This window comes from Haemaphysalis longicornis, unplaced genomic scaffold (genome assembly GCF_048455015.1).
Source record: "Haemaphysalis longicornis isolate Haplotype H1 unplaced genomic scaffold, Haemaphysalis longicornis Haplotype H1 scaffold_14, whole genome shotgun sequence".
NCBI classification, from domain to species: Eukaryota; Metazoa; Arthropoda; class Arachnida; order Ixodida; family Ixodidae; genus Haemaphysalis; species Haemaphysalis longicornis.
The window spans coordinates 916,472-935,182 of NW_027526245.1; the positions used below are offsets into that span (position 1 = coordinate 916,472).

At 46.8% G+C, this 18,711-nt stretch overlaps 1 protein-coding gene across 3 annotated transcripts in view; it reads right to left on the reverse strand.

The window, feature by feature from the left end:
• The window catches only part of LOC144165139 (uncharacterized), a 249,251-nt gene that overhangs the window by 206,348 nt on the left and 24,192 nt on the right, over positions 1-18,711 (reverse strand). For all 3 annotated transcript variants that reach the window (XM_077695243.1, XM_077695241.1, XM_077695242.1), the window contains 2 exons: positions 3,798-3,902; positions 1,899-2,037 (listed from right to left, as the gene is read on the reverse strand). In XM_077695243.1, coding sequence (XP_077551369.1) covers positions 1,899-2,037; positions 3,798-3,902 — 244 coding nt within the window. The remainder of the gene's footprint in view (positions 1-1,898; positions 2,038-3,797; positions 3,903-18,711) is intronic.

Below are 18,711 nucleotides of genomic sequence, written 5' to 3' on the forward strand. Positions count from 1 at the left end.
AAAAAACAATGGAGGTGCAATTGAAATAAACCGCATTCGGGGAAATAGGTTTCTTTTCTTGTTTTATTAGGTGGGTGCTAAAATGTAAGAATAAGTTATCAACCCAGTTCGAGAACAATCATAAACACATCGTCCTTAATCCAGAGCAACGTCCCTTAGTCATGTACGGGGGGCGCGCCTAACACTCCCGTAAAATCCGCCACTGTTTACGGTTGCCGTTTTTTTTCTCCCGTTATATGTCGTCACAACCGTCAATGATAAATTTAGCAAATAGAACGCACAATATCAATACTTAGGTTGAGGAGGGGAGAGCTTTTAGAGGGTATCACTCTTGTGTTCTTGTTTGGAGTTTTAACAGGGTGTCAAAAATGAGGCAGCCAAGTGCACCGCACAACTTTTCCGTTGTAAAATTTGCAGGGATATTGTGTGTTTGATCATTTCTATGCTTGTCTAATTTACAAGTCCCTCGTGGTTAGTTAAAAGTATATCAATGCCTGTGAGACCGCATTCGACACCATTTAATCAAACAGTTTTACCTGAGATGTCGAATTCGCCGTGAATCCATGCATGCAATCGATTCGGAGAGTAGCGTCCCCATGGAGACAAAATACTAGCGCTTTAATAAACGGCACTTTTATTTTTGCCTAGACGTAAGTGTTTTCTCTAGACAACAAAGCGTTTACCTGCACAATCCTTTTTAAGTGAATTCCCTTTAGCAGGTAATGTTTCCTGTGAAAACCGCTAAGTTTGAGCAAGACTTCAAAAAACCTGCCGCTGCTTTTACTTCCCGCACCTTTTTCCTCCCGGTGTGCTGGCTTCATTGCATGTGCGGACGCCACAAGCTTCCACTTAAGTTGAAAGAACAAACTCATGTTGAATATTGACGCTGCAGCACAAATTAGGTATTCCGCCAACCAAAATGCTCCTATATTTGTTACAGTGAGTATATTGTAAATGTTGTCTAATAATTTCAATGTTTGACATGAGGTCAGAAATAGGAGCAACGATGGTAAGATTAGCGGCGAGTTGGCGCACTATAGTCATGTCGGCCATGTAGGAGCTCGAACAGGCTGCTCTCCAACCCAGCCTCTTTTTCCTCAACAGTTGTGCCAAAGTGATATGTCCCAATGACCACTTGGTGATAACAGCGTGATAGTATCAAGCCACTTTTTGAGGTAGAGATATCGCCAAACTGCACAAAAATTTATTGCAAGGTTCTCTGCTTTTCTAGAGAAAATCAAAAGCTTGGGAGAGTTGTCGAAATATTTGAATCCTACGTATCTTATTATGTACCAGAAATGAAGTATACTCCCGATATTGCGGATAATTCAAACTTTCGGTTTATTCAAACAAAGTAAAATTTTGGTTTGTAGGCTATGTTTTTAATGTATTTTAGAGGCGCCTAATTGAACTGTTATATTGTGTAAATTAGATTATTTTTGTACTTTTTGGCTGTCCTTGCTAGAACATCTCTGCTAAATTTTCCACGCGTAGCAGGACATTTGCATCTTTTGTGTTCATCGCTGGAATCCGCAAATTCTTGAGCAGTACAGAAAACTCTTGCAGTACGTTTTCTGCCCTCGCTGGGATCTAAAACTTTGTTTTGAACTCTTATTCAAATACAAGCAGTCATCAATTTGTCCTTTTTTCTAAAGTGTGAAGTGCACTTGAGCAGTGTGCATGAATGTTCCATTAAATACGTATACGTAAAGGTTTTGTTACAACACAAGTTGGTATGTTGCCGTCAGTCTTAATTATGGGTACTTCTTTTCATTCAACTTCTGACAGTGCAAACAAAATCTCGGTGTGTCTTCGAGTTTTAGTTATCGCGAGTGCACTCTACTCGCATTCGTAAGAAACACCGGACATAGAAAAACAAAATATTTTAACGACTCAACTGAAGTCGCCGTACAAAGGCCTTGCAACAAAGTCCAGGTGAAAGGGACTGAAGCTGTCGTATCCTTGTCCCAATGTCACGTATATTAGGCCATATTTCGGGAAGCAGTTTAGGAGCACGAGGCAAATGTGTCCACAGACCTGAAAAAAAATACCAGAAGAATAACGTTTACAAAACCGGATTATTTCATCATTATTATTTTTTTAAAAAACAGTAGTGAATAAAAATATCCGGAAAATAACTAATGGTGTTTTCTAACGTTTCTTGACATAGACTCTCGATAAGGTACGTTGCGGATTTGAACGAGAGATATCGTGGTAGGAAGAAGCTATGGTTCGCGTTGGGCGTGAGTGCGGAAGCGCCGTGGAACAAGAAATATTAGAATAAAAATTCCGTAGAGTGTCTCAGTGTGTTTTGCTAGTTTCCGTAAATATAAGAATACAGGTCGTAGTTTAAGGAATTGGGTCTTTTTTTACAGGGCATCGTGGGGAAAAATACACATTACCCACTTTTGTTTTCACAGTAAGAAAATGTCTAGTTATAACCATAAAACTTTCCAATAGATCTGAGGCCATTTTTATTACAGTCGTTCTTTCAAAACTGTCAGTTTTATGACGCTATTCCTTCCATAATTAGATGACGTGGCTTACAATGACATATTGAAAAGGCCGCACGTTGAAAGACCAAAGCAAGAAAGAGAGAGAGAGAGTGAGAGAAAGTTAGAAAGTAACAAAATCAGATTGAAAGATAGAAAGGGCGAGAGGAACGAAGACAGTAAGGACGAAAGATTGACAGGAGGAAAGAAAGAGAGAGAGAAAGGAAGAAGAAAAGAAGGAAATAAAGAGAGGAAGAAAGCCAGAAAGGATGAAAGAGAGGCGAACAAAGTGAGAGAGAAACAACAAAAGAAGGAAATACGAAAGAAGGAAGGAGAGAAAAGCAAAAAAAATAAGAGAAGGAGAGAACGAACAGAATGAGCCACGCGACACGCGATCATGATGGCATGGCGCTAGAACATCTGCTTTCCAGCCAGGCAGATCTCTGATTTTAGGGAAGATAAGGCCTGTGTCACCAGTCCACTTGCTGAATTAATTATTGCCGAAATTCGAAGCAAACGCAAAGAAAAGGAGGCAAATACGAAGGAGCAACGCAGCTAGGATCTTGCTTCACGGGACTTAGGAACACCAAGATGACACTAAGATGAATGAATGAATGAATTAACGATACCACAATTATTACTAGATGCATTTGTTGTGGCCCACGGAATTGAGGGTGAGACTTGATCGGTGAACCCTATCTCAAAGTATTTGTTTTTGCACTAGTTGGTACAAGGTATTTAAATTTTCTTCACGTTCAAGATAAGCAAAAATTACAAAAGTTTGTCAGAGGTTGCGGAGCATGTACACGAGTCTTTAACAATACAGTGCACCGGGACAGATCACCAGGTTAATGTACTCAGGTCATGAGAGTGTAACGTCGGTTTGCTTCTTCTGATGCTGTCTTGTGGTACTTTATAATAACTGGGTAACGTTGCGCGCGTGTAATGGGTACACCACACATCGCAGAGAACGGATAAGCTAGATTGGCACGACCCCTAAGCAAAAACAAGGTTTGAGATAATACACTAAAGTGAAAGGTATCAAAAATTATATCCACGACTGTCTCTCACAAAAAAGCTTCGGAACACTGACTTTTTGTATGCGCACTGACTCTTCGCAAGCGTCCAATTCTTTGCTACACGATAAGATGCAACGTTACAAATAGAAATATATGCACCTCAGTTGAGATTCTATCGTCTCTGTAGATAAAAAAATGGCTTCAGGGTGGTCACTTTTTATATTCGTCAGTCGTCTTAGTACGGTTTCGTTTCATAATTCAGAAAGATTAGTTTCCAAACGCTCACCTCAGTCGCTGACCTGTACTTCTCCTGATTCTCCAGTACTAGGTTTCCGTCAGGCCGAATATCATCCACCAGCTTTACCAGGTCTCCAGGCGAGAGATCTCGTAACTGTAAATGTATTAAAATATAAAATTACCGAAAGTGCGTCAACAATACGAAGTGTTGTATCTGGGGTCCCTGTGACGCGCATGAGGGCTAAATTGCCATTATTTTATGTACACAATGTTCATGCAAGGGCATTAGACACGACTCATTTTTTTGTAGTCTCGACACAGTTTTGATCATGTAGCAAATCGGGAAAATATTTCACAGGAGCGGCATCAAAACAGCAACCTTGAAAATTGCCGAAATTATAATTGAGCCGGGACACGTTCATTTTAAATACAGGTGTTGAGAGTAATCGCAGTACAAAAGTTATGCTTAGATATGCTGCTCTACCTTTCGTATTCAATGACATCACCATGCAAGAAAGGATATCAAGAATTCATACATTTGCGCTAGCAGTTTGATAAAAGTTCCTAATTTGAAAATTTCAACTTTGATAATTGTTGAAGCCAATCGTAATTTATTATTTAGAGAAACCGACGTTCCGTTAGTAGGCGATAATAACTTCGCCCTTATTTACGCCAAGTTTCGACTTGTGTACTGCATGTATAGATGTCTTCTGAATCCTTGGATTTTATGTCTCATGCCGGCGCCCACTAGACATGAGCGAAAATGTTTACGCACGATATGAGCTTTTGCACTGTTTTACACGCCCAAAATTTTGGGTCATGAGGCGCGCGTGGACTAATTTACACCGGCTTCGTATTTTATGGCCCGCCGAAATGCTGTTAAGTTTTGTTTGTTTTGTCTCAATCGAACACAGCTTACTAGCATTAGAAAATCACCCTCGCGAATGAGCAACTCTATTGTGTCCCATTTTGCTCAAGACAAACTTCCGTTCCTACTCGTGCCTCCATCAAAAATGGCCCAAGGTTGATAAGTAAACATTTTCCTTGTAATGCTCAGCAGCAAAATGCCCCAGCCATTGAGTCAACCTGGCTGAATCACCCAGGAGCGCGTGGCTATTCCAGCCCGCGTTGTCAAAAATATATTGTCACGTAGCCAAAGACGACGCAGCTGTGCTTAAGAAAAAAGCAAGTTTATTGGAGCGAACTTGTGCTCCCCTAACAACTCAAAGAATACACTGGCGGTGACACAGCAGTCAACAAAGTGACGTGCGTAGACTGGTGTCGACGACTCGAATGTCGCGACATCTGCTCAGATAGATTTTATCACTCGGCGCGAGGGTTTCTGGAATAGTCGAATTGTATCCAGAACACTGTAGATCAACGAAGATTATTCTAGGCTTTTCGCGTTAGTTCTGAACGCTCTCCTTATCAGGAGAGATAACACATGCGGCACAGAAAGGAAGAACGGAACACGCGCCTCTCTTGGCATACACAACACCGATAACACATAACGGCGCAGCCCGGCGGCAAAAGCAAGACACAAATAAACAAACCCAATGCATAGTTCGTGGCATTACCCCCCTCTAAGAGTGCATCAACCCGATGCTAACACAAGCGACAGTCCGAACAAATAAAAGAAATAGGACTCCGTCATCGTGCGTGGAAAGGTTTTATGCTAACCGCGTGGACGCCTTCGGGCCGCGTGCGTCCGTGTGATGTTCCGGAATCACCAACGGGGAACACCTCGTAGGTAAGGTGGCCAACACGTTGTAGAATCCGTTAGGCTCTGAAATGCTCTGGTTTCTCACTGAGTCTACGTCGTCGGATTGGGGTCCAAACCCACACACGATCTACTAAGCCGTACTCGGCGTCTTGGCGTCAGTGGTTGTAGCGTCTCGCATCCACCAGCTGCTGGTCCGATGTACAAACTCGAGCGAGGTGTCGGGCCTTCTCCGCACGCTGAAGGTGTCCTTGGACGTCGCCGTTGAGGTCGTCTTCTTCCACGTGGGGAAGCATGGCGTCAAGCATCGTAGTCGGCCGTCTTCCGAAGACAAGCTCGAACGGTGTCATCTGTGTGGTTTCCTGGATTGCCGTGTTGTTGTACGCAAACGTGACATACGGAATGACTTCGTCTCAAGTCTTATGTTCAACGTCGACGTACATAGACAGCATATCCGCGACTGTCTTGTTCAGGCGTTCTGTTAGTCCGTTCGTTTGGGGGTGGTAAGCCGTAGTTCTTCGGTGATCCGTGTCGCTGTAGCGTAAGTATCCTTGCATAAGGTTGGCAGTGAAGGCCGTTGCGTGGTCCGTGATTAGAACTTCAGGGGCTAAATGCGCAGCACAATTTGGTTTACGAAGAACTTGGCGACTTCTTGTGCAGTCCCCCTCGGAAGAGCGGTGGTCCCTGCGTAGTGCGTCATGTAGTGTGTCGCTACGGCAATCCACTTGTTCCGTGACCGTGACGTAGGAAATGGGCACAGAATGTTTATTTTGATCTCTTGAAATGGCCTCGACGGGACGGCGATCGGTTGCAGTATTCCGGCGCGTCTTGTCGGCGGCGTTTTTCGTCGCTGGCAGTCACGGCAACTCCGAACGTATTGGGTGACGTCGGATGTATGTCGGGGACAGAAGTACTTCGCCTTGATTTTTGCAATAGTGCGAGGTGTTCCGAGATGTCCGGAAAATGGGTCGTCGTGGCACGCTTCCAAAATTTCGTCACGAAGGTCTGCGTGGATGACAAGTAGATAATTCGTTCTCGTTCCAGGGCTGAAATTCTTTATCATGAGGACAGAGTTTTTGAGGGTGAATACTGGCAAGTTATTCTTGAACGCCCTAGGCATGGCGACGTTGCGTCCTTGGAGGTAGTCGATCATGACGCGCAGGCCGGTGTCGGCACGCTGCTTGGCGGCTAGGTCACTCCAAAGAGCGCGCTGTCTTCATCGATGTCTTCTGGTGGTGGGTCAACGGGGGCGTGGAACTTGCAGTTGGCGTCGGAGTGTTTTCTGCCGAATTTGGAGACTACTGTACGGTCGCACTTTTGCGGGCGCAAGCTAAACGGCCCAAGAAGGCCAGAGGGGTCCTCCAAATTGGCGAGCCAACACCGCGCAATGTGGTCTGTCACAACCTTGAACGGGCTGCCATAGACGTAAGGGGAAATTTTCAAACTGCCCGTATGATAGGCAGGCACTCTTTTCAGAGGCAGAGTAGTTTGTTCCCTCCTTCGACAGACCACGCCTTGCATAGGCGATTACCTTTTCGCAACCGCTTTGCTTGGGGACGATGATGGTACCCAAACCTATATCACTGGCGTCCGTGTGCATTTCCGTTTCGGCGTTTTTTTCGAAATGAGCGAGCACGGGCGGGTTTTGCAGGCATTGTTGCAGCTCGCAGAATGCTTTTTCTTGGGCCTATTCCCAGGCGAAAGGGGTGCTATTTATTGTCAGGTGCGTGAGTGGGTCTGCAATGCGTTCGAAGCTTGCGACGAAGCGCCGGTAGTAGGCGCATAGTCCGAGACATTTTCGCACGCTCTCTTTGAGCAGTATCCGAAACCGTTGAGACGAGGGGGGTTAGTACCTGTGTAGGCTGGGCAGGGTCTCTTGAGTACTCGGGGGACCTGGTGGGTGCTAGCTGGGGGGCTGGTTGTGAAAGGGGTCCGGAGACTAGGTGTCGTCTCTCCGTCGCAGGTTCTTCCTGTTCTTCGATGTCGGAGCTCAGATTTTTGGAACCTATAGTGGGGTCCGCTGAATTCGAATTGGCACCGTCTGACGCCCATCTTGGGTTTTCAGGCCTATTTTAGGAGTCAGACATTTCAGGATTAGAACAAAAACCTCGCTGTCCCCATTCCCACCGTCTTTCCCATAACCCATTTCTTATCACCACCATCCATATCCCTTATCCCAACCTTTCCTGCTACCGCCCCAGGGGAGATCAGAGGTGTCTTCCCGGGCCCGCTCTCCTGGCTCTGGTGTCGCTGTGCAGCATTTTTGCCTGTTATTTTCCACTTCGGTGGGTATTTCCATCTCGTCAGAACTCTAGTTGACCTCGGTCCAGTTTGTTTATTTTCAATTGGCGTCGCCCGTGATACGTATGTGGCACGGGGTGGGCTTTTATTTTATATTATAGCCCTTTAGATTTATGTCTTTCGGCCTCGGCAAGTTTGCTATGGCTGATGTTTTTGCCGGGTCAGGCAGTACTCCCGCGGCGTTAATGACGTGTCCCAAAAACTTCAGTTCCTCGTAAGCGAAGCGCACTTTCGGCTTCAGCCTTAACCCCGACGAGCGAATAGCCTCGAGTACAGACTCTAGCCTTGAAAGGCGTTCATCTGAAGTCCGGGCGAATACACAACGTCATCAAGGTATACGAGGCAGGTGTGCCACTTCAGGTCAGCTAGCACTGTGGCCATGACCCTTTGAAACGTTGCGGGCGCCATGCACAGCCCAAGCGGCATCACCTTGAAGTCGTATAGACCGTCGGGGGTCATAAATGCAGTCTTCTCTTGGTCTCTCTGGTCCAACTTTGATTTGCCAGTAACCCGTCTTCAGATCTATCGATGAGAAGTACTTCGCGTGGCAGAGGTGGGCGAGGGCATCGTGGATTCGTGGCAGGTGGTACACGTCCTTTTGGGTGATTTTGTTCAGTCTCCGGTAGTCAACTCAGAAGCTTAAAGTGCCGTCTTTTTTCTTCACGAGTACGACCAGCGCAGCCTACGAACTTTTATATGGCTGTATTATGTCGTCGCTGAGCGTGTGTTCTACTTGAGTCCGCATGGCTTCGCGCTCGTGTGAAGACACGCGGTACGGTGTCTGTCGGGTAGGTCGGGCTCCATCCTCGGTTATTATCCGGGGATTTCGGCGGAGGTGTCTGACGTAACTTTGAGTTTGACAAATTACACTCGCTGTAGCGATTACGCAAAGCCAAAACCTGGTTTCTTTCGTCTTGCAGTAGCGCCGGATTCACGTCGAGAGGATGCGGGAGCTTGAATGCATTTTTGGTTGCGTGTTCAACGTCGGCTACTGCGATCACGTCACTTGCTCGTTGCGTTTCTTCGAGGAACGCAATTGCAGCGCCCTTGTTTAAATGCTGCTACTCCTCGGTGAAATTGGTGACCAAAACGTGGCATATGCGTTGCTTAAACCACACAATGCCTCTTGCGAGAGACACGCCGCGGTCGAGAAGCAACCTTTGGTCACTCTCCACGATAGCGTCGACGTAAAGAGCAGCGTTTAAACAAGGGCGCTGCAATAGCGTTCCTCGAAGAAACGTAAAAAGCAAATGACGTGCTGATAGTCGCCGACTTTGAACGCCCACACGAAGATGCCTTCAATCTCCCGCATCCTTTCGACGTGAATCCAGCGCTACCGCAAGAAGAAAGAAACTAGTTATTAGCTTTTCTTCATCTCTACAGCGAGTGTATTTCGTCAAACTCAAAGTTACGTCAGACACCTCTGGCCTGGCGAAGCACCGGATAATAACCGAAGATTGAGCCCGACCTACCCGACATTCACCGTACCGCGTGTCTTCAAACGAGCGGGAAACCATCCGGACTCAAGTAGACTACATGCTCAGTGGTATTTTGCTTTGCGTTTAATGTTGCCTTTGGTTTTTTTTAAGTGAGCTACTGTTACCTTCGCACTTAGTTGCGCACAGTAGTTTATGGTGCATCGCATGCTGCATCTAACCTGTGTATATGACGTACCCTGCCGCGTTCGTTGTCTTGCCTAACTGCTCCCGCGACGTAATTCTCGGAATCGACTTTCGACGGACAACGGCGCAATAAATGATCTGCAGACCAAGTCGATAACTTTTTCTTTATTCACACCATGACACCAGAACCGAACCCCGAGCACGGTGCAGCTGCAAGGATTGCCGATGATCATGTCACCCTGCTACCCCGCACCTCTACCAGAGGTCACGTAGCCAAAGACGACGCAGCTGTCTTGAAGAACAAACAAGTTTATTGGAGCGAACTTGTCCTCCCCTAATAACTCAAAGAATACACAGGCGGCAAAACAGCAGTCAACAAAGTGACGTGCGTAGACTGGTGTCGCGCTTCGAATGCCGCGGCATCTGCTCAGTTGGATTTTACCACTCGGCGCGATGGTTTCTGGAATAGTCGAATTGTATCCAGAACACTGTAGAAGAACGAATATTATTCTAGGCTGCTCGCGTAAGTTCGGAACGCTCTCGCTATCAGAAGAGGTAACACATGTGGCACAAGAACACAAGCCTCTCTTGACACACACAACAACGGTAACACATACTGGTCTAGGCCGTCGGAAAAAGCAAAACACAAATAAATAAACCCAATGCATGGTTCGCGGCAATATTTTCTTCAAGTTGTCTTACACGTATCGTCAATGTTTTCCTGTTTTACGTGTCTGTACGGCAAATATTTCACAAAGAGCAGGTCTAGCTACTCACCTTATTTCATTCGACATTAAGTCCAGAGAATATCGCAGTAATTGGGTGGAGCGCACTCACAACAATCTTTTTCTCGCCATAATAGACTTTAGCGTAACGTTTTTTATGTCTTTACTTGAAGCTTCGTTGACATCGAAAATTTTTTTCAATAATATGCAAGTCTGATCCTTCAACTCCGGAAATGTTTCAAATGCAGCGCGACGAACGTCCATCTTTAAACTCGGCAACTAACAAGACCACTTATTGCAAGCAAACATGCTGGGTGACTGAAAGCTGTTAGTGATAAATAAACTTCAGAAGTTGTACACTTATGTCAGGCAAATATACAACTACTACAGTAGCTTTTTCTCCATGGTTTGAGAGATCAACCAACTAAGACTTGCGGTTGTTCTCAAAAGTAGTATAACCCCCTGCGATAGAACAGTGAACCTTGTTTTAAAGGGATAGCAGAAAGTGCAATTTTGTGGCCTCTTTTTTTTTAGTAAGCCACAAAAGTATGGAAAGCGAAGTTCGGAGTTTGTTATTGTTAGGTTTGTTTACTATAAAATACAAACGTCACTGTTTTCACACCCTTCCGATTCCAGCTTTCAGGGGACGATTGCAAGATTTTCTTCCCAAACAAATCTATTGCAGCGTTTTCATACAAGATTAAGTCATTTCCGGTGGGCTCGCCATATTCCTTCTACTGATACGCATGGAGAGTCAAGTTCATGTTATTTACTAGAAAATAGTCATATGGACGTCACCAATGGGGTGCTACTGATAAAAAAACAAAATGAAAAATATATTTTTGAATACAGTTAAATTTAGACGGAACAAACACGTGTAAAGAGCCAGTTATATTAACCCACTAGCATGATCGTGCATAGTGGTGATTTAAAAAGAATGTTTTCTCCAAAGCGTCCTCCAAATTTGAAAAAAAAATCTGCTCACGACCTCGCTGTTGTAAGAAGCCTTTTCTGTCTGTTTCGTTCGCATCTTTCGGCTTACTTCGATGTTCCCCACAGACAGCAGAGTGCCAGAGCACTCGTCATGACCGAACAAGTGTTATCTCTCTTCAGCAGACGTTTTTGACCTTAGTCATTTATACGGTCTGTCAACGATAAAAAAATGGCATGCTTTGTTGCACAAACTGAAAAGATGATTTCCAATTCACACGTTTGGGGTGTATATCTGCATAAACGCAATTATTGTGCGCTGAACATTAAAAAAAGGTATATTGTATGTAATCGTTCACTGGAAGTGTTGGCTAGCCTATACGCAATGGTATCGTACTCGAACGAATGTGCTCCCGCTAACTCTGTGTAACCACCCCCATTCAAGCGTCTTTACCCCTTCGGGGCCTTCCCGGTTCCTTCACCCGAGTTCTATTCCCGCCTCCGTACTTCTCAACCACGCGTGTTACTAGAGATTGTTGCATTCCCTTCTCGCAAACACAGCCGGGGAACCTTATTTTCCCCAACCACGAAAGGAACTGCCCGATCCAGGGGCAGGGACATATTATTGAAAAATAGCACTAATATGCTTCAAGTTCATGGCCCCTCTGCCTTCGTCATCACATTAAAGGTTACCAATGTCGGTTTTGGCCTACCTCCACAAGCCAATCCTGATCCTGTGCGCAGCTTATAGCACGAGTAGCCAATCATTTTCTTGGTGCAGCAGCATCTACAGTACGAGTCGCCTATTTCCAATACCATGAATATTCAAGTTTACTTTAACGACTGACCTTATACTTAAACCTTCTTGTGTCAACCCCCAGCAGACACTTTCTGTCGCTTTTGTTCCACATCCAATGGTGGGTTATTTTCACTAAAATGGAGAAAGGTCTCATAGATGAACTCTGTAGGATGACTAGAATAACTACGCAGGCACACTGTTCTTGTGCCCTAAAGCTTCGTTTTGGTGCGGCCGCCATGCAACTCTCTAAATTAGACAAATTCTATCATCAATAAACGTGGGTGCTGTCCGGACAACCCAGCCGATTACGATAATGAGCTCTGGCATTCAACCCCATACAGATTTTGACCATTCAGTATTGGTGGGTGTCGGTTTAATTGGTGTAAGATCACTTCAAAAAAAGTGAAAGCGTGGGCTCATCAAGACGGACACCGAACAAAGTAATTAGCAGTGGCTTAGCTCGGCTATGCCAGGGTATACGTAGTGTGAGCTAAGGTTGAGCTGGTTATTATTAGGTTTGCTGCTTGTCTAGGAGTAGCTGATTATGCTTCCTGCTTCTAAAACGATACTCAATATAATCCAATCAAATTCAATCCAATCCAGTCTAATCCAGTCCAGTCCAGTCACTGCTCCTCAAGCGTGCGCAGCATGGCTCTCCAGGATCTACGCGAAACGGCTATCAAGTGGCTCGAGCGCAGAGTCAGATTTAGCTACTGCGCAACGGAGGCGCACAGCTATGAACGAGCCGCACCAGTGCGTCTGCCGCGGCTATAACGTCACTCCTCTGGAATGCGCAGACCGGCGAATGTGCAGACCCAATTCCATACACACCTGTACTCCGATTGTATTTGATTTAAATCCTACAAAACCGAATTAAATCCAATCAAAGTTAAGCCCATCAACTTATATCCAATCCAATCCAATCCAATCTAATCCAATCCAATCCAATCCAATCCAATCCAATCTGATCCGATCCGTTCTGATCTGATCCGATCCAAACCAATCCAATGCTCCTCGCGCTTGCGCAGAACAGCCCTTCACGGCTCACGCAAAACTGCTCAACCTCGGCCAGTGTAGCTTACCCTACAAAATGTGCTTTCTTCACGAGTCGAAAACTTATATACAGGAAATGTAATAAAACCACAAATTGCGGAGAGAAGTAGAAGAGGATTTACAAGGAATATGTGTAAAGTTGTAGAATTCAAAAGTGGATTCACGTGCTGCAGTTGAAATGTTTGTTTTTCAAAACCTGAGTCTCACGATGGTTCATCATGTGTGAAGGGGTACTCAGACGTTCTCCCTGACGCCCTGACGTCCTAGCCGTGGCTTCAAATATCTCACGGGAATATTTCTGTTTCCTCGGAACAAAATAGCGGCTTTATAAGGCAACAACACACACATCGCACTGTGTGCATCCAGATTTCCTCCCACTATGCGAGTTTTCGAGCAATAATGCTGATGGGAAGGTTAAATTGCAAAATGCTGCCACAGAACCGAAGCGGTTTGGTGGCTGAATTTTTTTAAAAAGTATGTATTCCTTCTAATAGGTGTGTGTCTCTTCTCAAAGTGTATCTAGAGTTATTGTACCTTTCTTTAACCTTGTACAGTCCTTGCAAAGCGTTTTTTTCAAGGGTTTGTGTAATATGGTAGAAGACAGCGGTGGTGTATGTGACTGCAAGACTGCGACAGAGAAACTTTATAAAAAATATAAAGTGGAATATCATGGACAATGCACTATGTGATTATGCGGCGGCAAGTTGTCGCCACAAAGGAACTTGCAGAATAGCCGGAAAGAATAAAAGTGATGGGAGAAGAAAAAGACCTAGTGATCGTGGCGGGTCACGACGCAGGGGTGCAATCGGATTAGCCGTGGTTCCGACGGCGGCCTGCAAGATCGGGTAGCCGTGGTCTCCCGAGAGCATCGTCAGGACAGCGGGAAACCCTACAAGGCTGAAATGTCAGCCATGCCTACTAGCTGTTTGTCGACCGCGCATTGAAGTGGCGGCATCAACTGTGTGACAGTGGTGTTCCCCGCGTGCGTGTTTCGAAACGCTTCGCGCAACAGAGCACCCACGTAACATGCGTGATGTCACGGCGCGTGCTTTTACCTTGAGCGCCGACAAAAAGGAACCACCGGTCGGGCTCTGTGGCATTGACGTCGAGTGCTCAGTAGTGGTGCCGACGACTTGAGTTCTAGCCCCAGCAGGTCTATCTGTTCGGTTTTTCTTTGTATTTGTTTACCGCTTTTTTTAAATTCCATCTTTTTTTAAAAAAACTAGTCTACGTGTGCTTTTTTTAGTAAAATTGATTTTGTATGTTTATGTTGCTTTAGTTTTAGGACGCATCCAATGACGACATTTCTTCACTGTCCTGCATGGCGCGGACAGACATGTCACGTGGGTGCTCTGTACAGTGAAGCGTTTCCAAAATTGCTCCTCGTGCCGATCTACCAACAGTCGACGAGAACCGGGAGTGTTTCAACACCTCAGCATCGAGTATGCCAGACCACATGATACATTTTACCTATCACGGGTGTGTCTTCAAACGGAACTGTAAGCTGTTATTTCTTTTATGCCAATAAAAAGCTTTGTGTTTTCAGCTTCGACTTTAGTATCGCATTGTGGTTGTAACCATAACGTCGATCTCAGTTGTCGTCTCGTGTAGTTGAATGTTCGTATCCGTCTACGGCGGCTTTCTGAAATGCCTGTCTCGTTTTTGCGGCGCTAGTCACATGGGCTAGCCACAAATACCATCAGAGTTTGCTTTCTCAGAAAATGATCATGTGCAAACTCGGTCTTGTATCTCTCTAACGCTTTGTGATCTCTGCCTTGCACGTGGTGACATGACGTTGCAAGCTTCTTCTAAAGCGTTTCTTGTGCCCAAAGGCTTTCGATATGTTCATTTTTTAGTTTGCGTTCCGTCCAGCAGTAACAATGATGACATTTCTCAAGGTATCCTGAAATTTTCAAAGCCTGCAACGCTGTTCCTCAGCTTTAATGCAAGCGTAGAGGCAACGATTGCTTGCTTCTACACCTGCCACACAGCGGATATAATCACATCAAGAGCAAATGTCATTCACTTTAAATGTAGTTAATTTTACGTTACACGAGAATACCGAATGACATTTGAGGCAAATGACTGATGTTCGGGAGCTCATCCACCACCCAAATGAATAGCGTCGACATCAGTGGCGCGTTACTAGACAAGAAAGGTAATAGACCAAAGAATTCTGTTCTAAAAACTGTTAGTTAACTAAATTCTGGCCTTCATGTTGGTTTTTTTTTTTCAAATAAAGGATGAGGCAGGATGAGGCAGGTGCGTGCCCACGGAGGACGTCGGCATTCATGGAGGGCCACAGCCACCCAGCTGTGACCAGGTGTTCAGTTGCTCGGATGCCGGGGTCTCTTGCCGTGCAGGGCGTCGAAAACAGCTCGACCAAAGGCCGATGGAACACAAGGCCAGGAGACACCCGTTGATGTCTCGCATGTGATTGTACCTTCGGTAAACGACAACCGCACATCTGTTAAAGTCAGCGTGGAGGACTCAGAGTGGCGTTGCTGGAGCTCAGTGTGTTGTTGCTGTGTAGAAGCAAGCTCTTCCATGGAAATTGGTTGGGGTGAAAACAAAAGGGCTTCGACGCGAGACAGCGCGTCAGGAGCAGTGTTGGTCGGGCCGCAGACATGGCGGAGATCCGCAGTAAACTCCGAGACAAAGGAGAGGTGTCGGATATCACCTGACGAGTACGAGCTGTGGTTGCGCTAGAAGGAGAACATCAGCGGCTTGTGATCCGTAAGAATGTAGAAGTCCCTGCCTTTCAGGAAATGGCGGAAGTGTTTCATTGCAAGGTGACAGCGGGCCGCTCGAGTCCGAAGGTGCTGTACTTTGTCTCAGCAGGTTTCAGCTTCTGGGAGCAGAAACCAAAAGGTTGCCAACCGGAGACGAACTGCTCAACGACAGCGCCGACATCCACGCCGGAGGCTTTGGTGATAAGACGAAGTTGACCTTCAGCAACAAGGTCTATAAGCATGGCAGCGTCGGAAATGGCCTTTTTCGCAGCAGAAAACGCAGACGCTGATTGCTCGCGACACTCGAAGTGCTCTGCAGGTCCTGTCTTGGTGGCCAGCAGATCAGTGAAAGGCTGCACGAGTTGGGCACATTTTGGAATGAACTGCCGGTAGAAGTTTAGTAGGCCCAAGAAGTCACTTAGCTGCTTAATTGAGGTGGGCTGTGGAAAGTCCTGGATGACCTTCACCTTCATGTCGAGAGGTCTGATGCCCTGTGGTGTGACCAAGTGACCCGAAACTCAATGGTGTGCACGCCGACGGCGCAATTTTTGGTGTTAATGAGGAACCCATATTCGTCAAGCCGAGTGAAAAGGGCTCGAAGTGCACTTCGTGCTCGGATGATGATGAGCTTGCGACCAAGAAGTCGTCAACCTAGGGGAAGACAAAATCTAAACCACAGGTAAACTCGTCGATAGTACGTTGAAAGGTCTTGGCGGTGTTACGCTAGTCAAAGGGCATGCGGACATATTCAGAATGACCTAAGGTGGTAATCATGGCAGTCTTAGGAATTTCTGCTGGCTCCACAGGTGTCTGGTGATATGCTTTGACCAATTCCCCCTTGCAGAATATGTCGCAGCCTACTAAATTCGCGGTGAAGTCCTGCAAATGCGGTAGCGGGAACCGGTCCAGAAGGGTAATCGCGTTAAGGGCACGGTGGTCACCGCATGGCCTGTAGTCACGGGGGTTGTTTTTGGGTACCATATTCAGGCCTGACGCGTAGTTGCTTGAGGATGAACGTACAATTTCATAACACAATCCGGTAAGACGATGCGTTCGAGCGAATCGTGACGATGTGGTGGGTGATTGCGTGCTTCACTGGGGACTCTCCCGTGTGGGGTTTTCTGATCGCGGGAAAAGCTGCAAGTATCTTCTCGTACAAGACAGATGGCACAAAGGCTCGAAGTCCGGTTGCCGTGGCAGAAGAGAGAACGCCATGAACCGAAAGGCTCGTCATCCTGTCCACGAGGCGTAGAGAGTGCACGCCCACAGCCAGGTTGCAGAAAGCCAGGAAATCAGCAACCGAGACTGGGCTGCTTGAGGTCGGCAATTGTAAAAAGCCACGGGTAGTGCGACGAAGGCCAAAATTTACTGTAAGCGACCGCTGGCCGTAGGTATTGATCGGCGAGTCGTTGACGGCGTTTAACGTGGAGGTCATTTCTCGGCGTCATCGGTCTAGCGAAGACGCTGTATGACGCTGACTTCTGCTCCCGTATCGACCGAGAATCGGCGGCCCGCAAACTTGTCGGTGACGTAGAAGAAGCGGCTGTCTGCGTGACCGCGTTCACTTGCCGCAGCCAGTGTCCGGTCTCCTAGTTTCCCGTCCATGAGCAAGGCTGGCTGTCCTTGCAGGCGGCAGCGCCGAAAGTACGATGATACCAAAAGGAGCCCGAATGGCCAGGCTCACCAGGCGTTACGAAGGAAAGATGTTGAGAACGGGGCGGGGATGACGAGTAACGTCTGTCGTGGGTTGCACGTCGGCGTCGGTGCAAGACGGGTGCGTGGGAAGACCGCCTATGGCTAAACAAATTATTGCGGCTCTCAAGTCGACCAAGTTTGGAGCCGTCCCTTGAGGTGGAGGGTGTATAGGTGACTGAGGCGATGCCTGGGGACCAGGAATATTCCGTGATGCGGTCATACAGTTCCGCGAGGGTGGCAAGCGACATGTCAGCGGCTGCTGCAAGTACCAATACCATGTTCTGTGGAAGTCGTTGAAGGAAGAGCTCGCGAAAAACTGTATTGTTGAGGTCCTTACCATGGTCGCCCAATAGCTGCCGCATGCGATGTAGCAGCTGCGAAGGTCGCTAGTCACCGAGTCATCAGTGTTCCCAAGAGGCTGCAGCATGCTGCCCTCCGACTCCGGTTTCCGTTGGATGATCGCTACCTTGTCGGCCAGCTCGTCTGCGATGTTGCCTGGCAAGGAGGTCACGAAGCTGTTGTATTTCGTCTCCTGGCTAGTTATGCGATGCATACAAAAACGCGCTTCGACTTGCGTGAACCATGTCCGCGGGTTCCGAGTACAAAAAGGAGGTAGAGTAGTGCTATGCACAGACGCGGTTGTAGCCTATGCAGGCGGAACTGCTTCGCAGGCGGAACTGCTTCGTGGGCGGCCGTAGCTGCTTCTGGAGAGGCGAAGCTGCTTCGTGGTCATCAACGGACTGTGGTTGGCCCGCAGAATCCGCAGAGGCGGAAGGGTCGGACATGGTGCAGTCAGAAGAGGCGAGTTGGGTCCACGTCACCAATTCATGTCGCGACCAGCGCAGAGGCAACCAACTGCGGCAGCGTTTGGGCTCGAATTGATCTTTATTTCTCCAGCGCGAGCGCACGTGAAAGTGCGTCTCGTAGTTCCGCCTTCGTTGTCGTGGTCTCGGCGCGGCGGTCCTGCGCAGGTACAACTCCAAGAACACAGGTAAGACTGCCCACAGGTCCGTACAGGAAGGGGATTTTGCCCCACACCGTTGGAGGTGTAAGTTTTGTGTTGTGTTCGCAAAACAGGGTTTTTTTCGCGTGAAAGGTAAAATTTTGTCTGACATTTTTCAAGAATTTTTTATAACGTCATAGCCTGAGAGAGTGTGTGCATCCCTTGATTACGCTCCCCCAGTGTGATATTCAGTTGTTAGAAAAATCTTTTAAAGCAAAAGCTTTCTTCGTAGGACCGATGGGGTTCTTTGAAAACGCCTTCTTCCTATATACACCAGGAGGTCGCTTGAAAGCAGTGATAAGACCTCTTGACACATGGCGTGCTTTTGAAACAGGCGTTCCGTAGTGCGAAAACAGGTAATTAAACATTTCGAAAAAGAACGG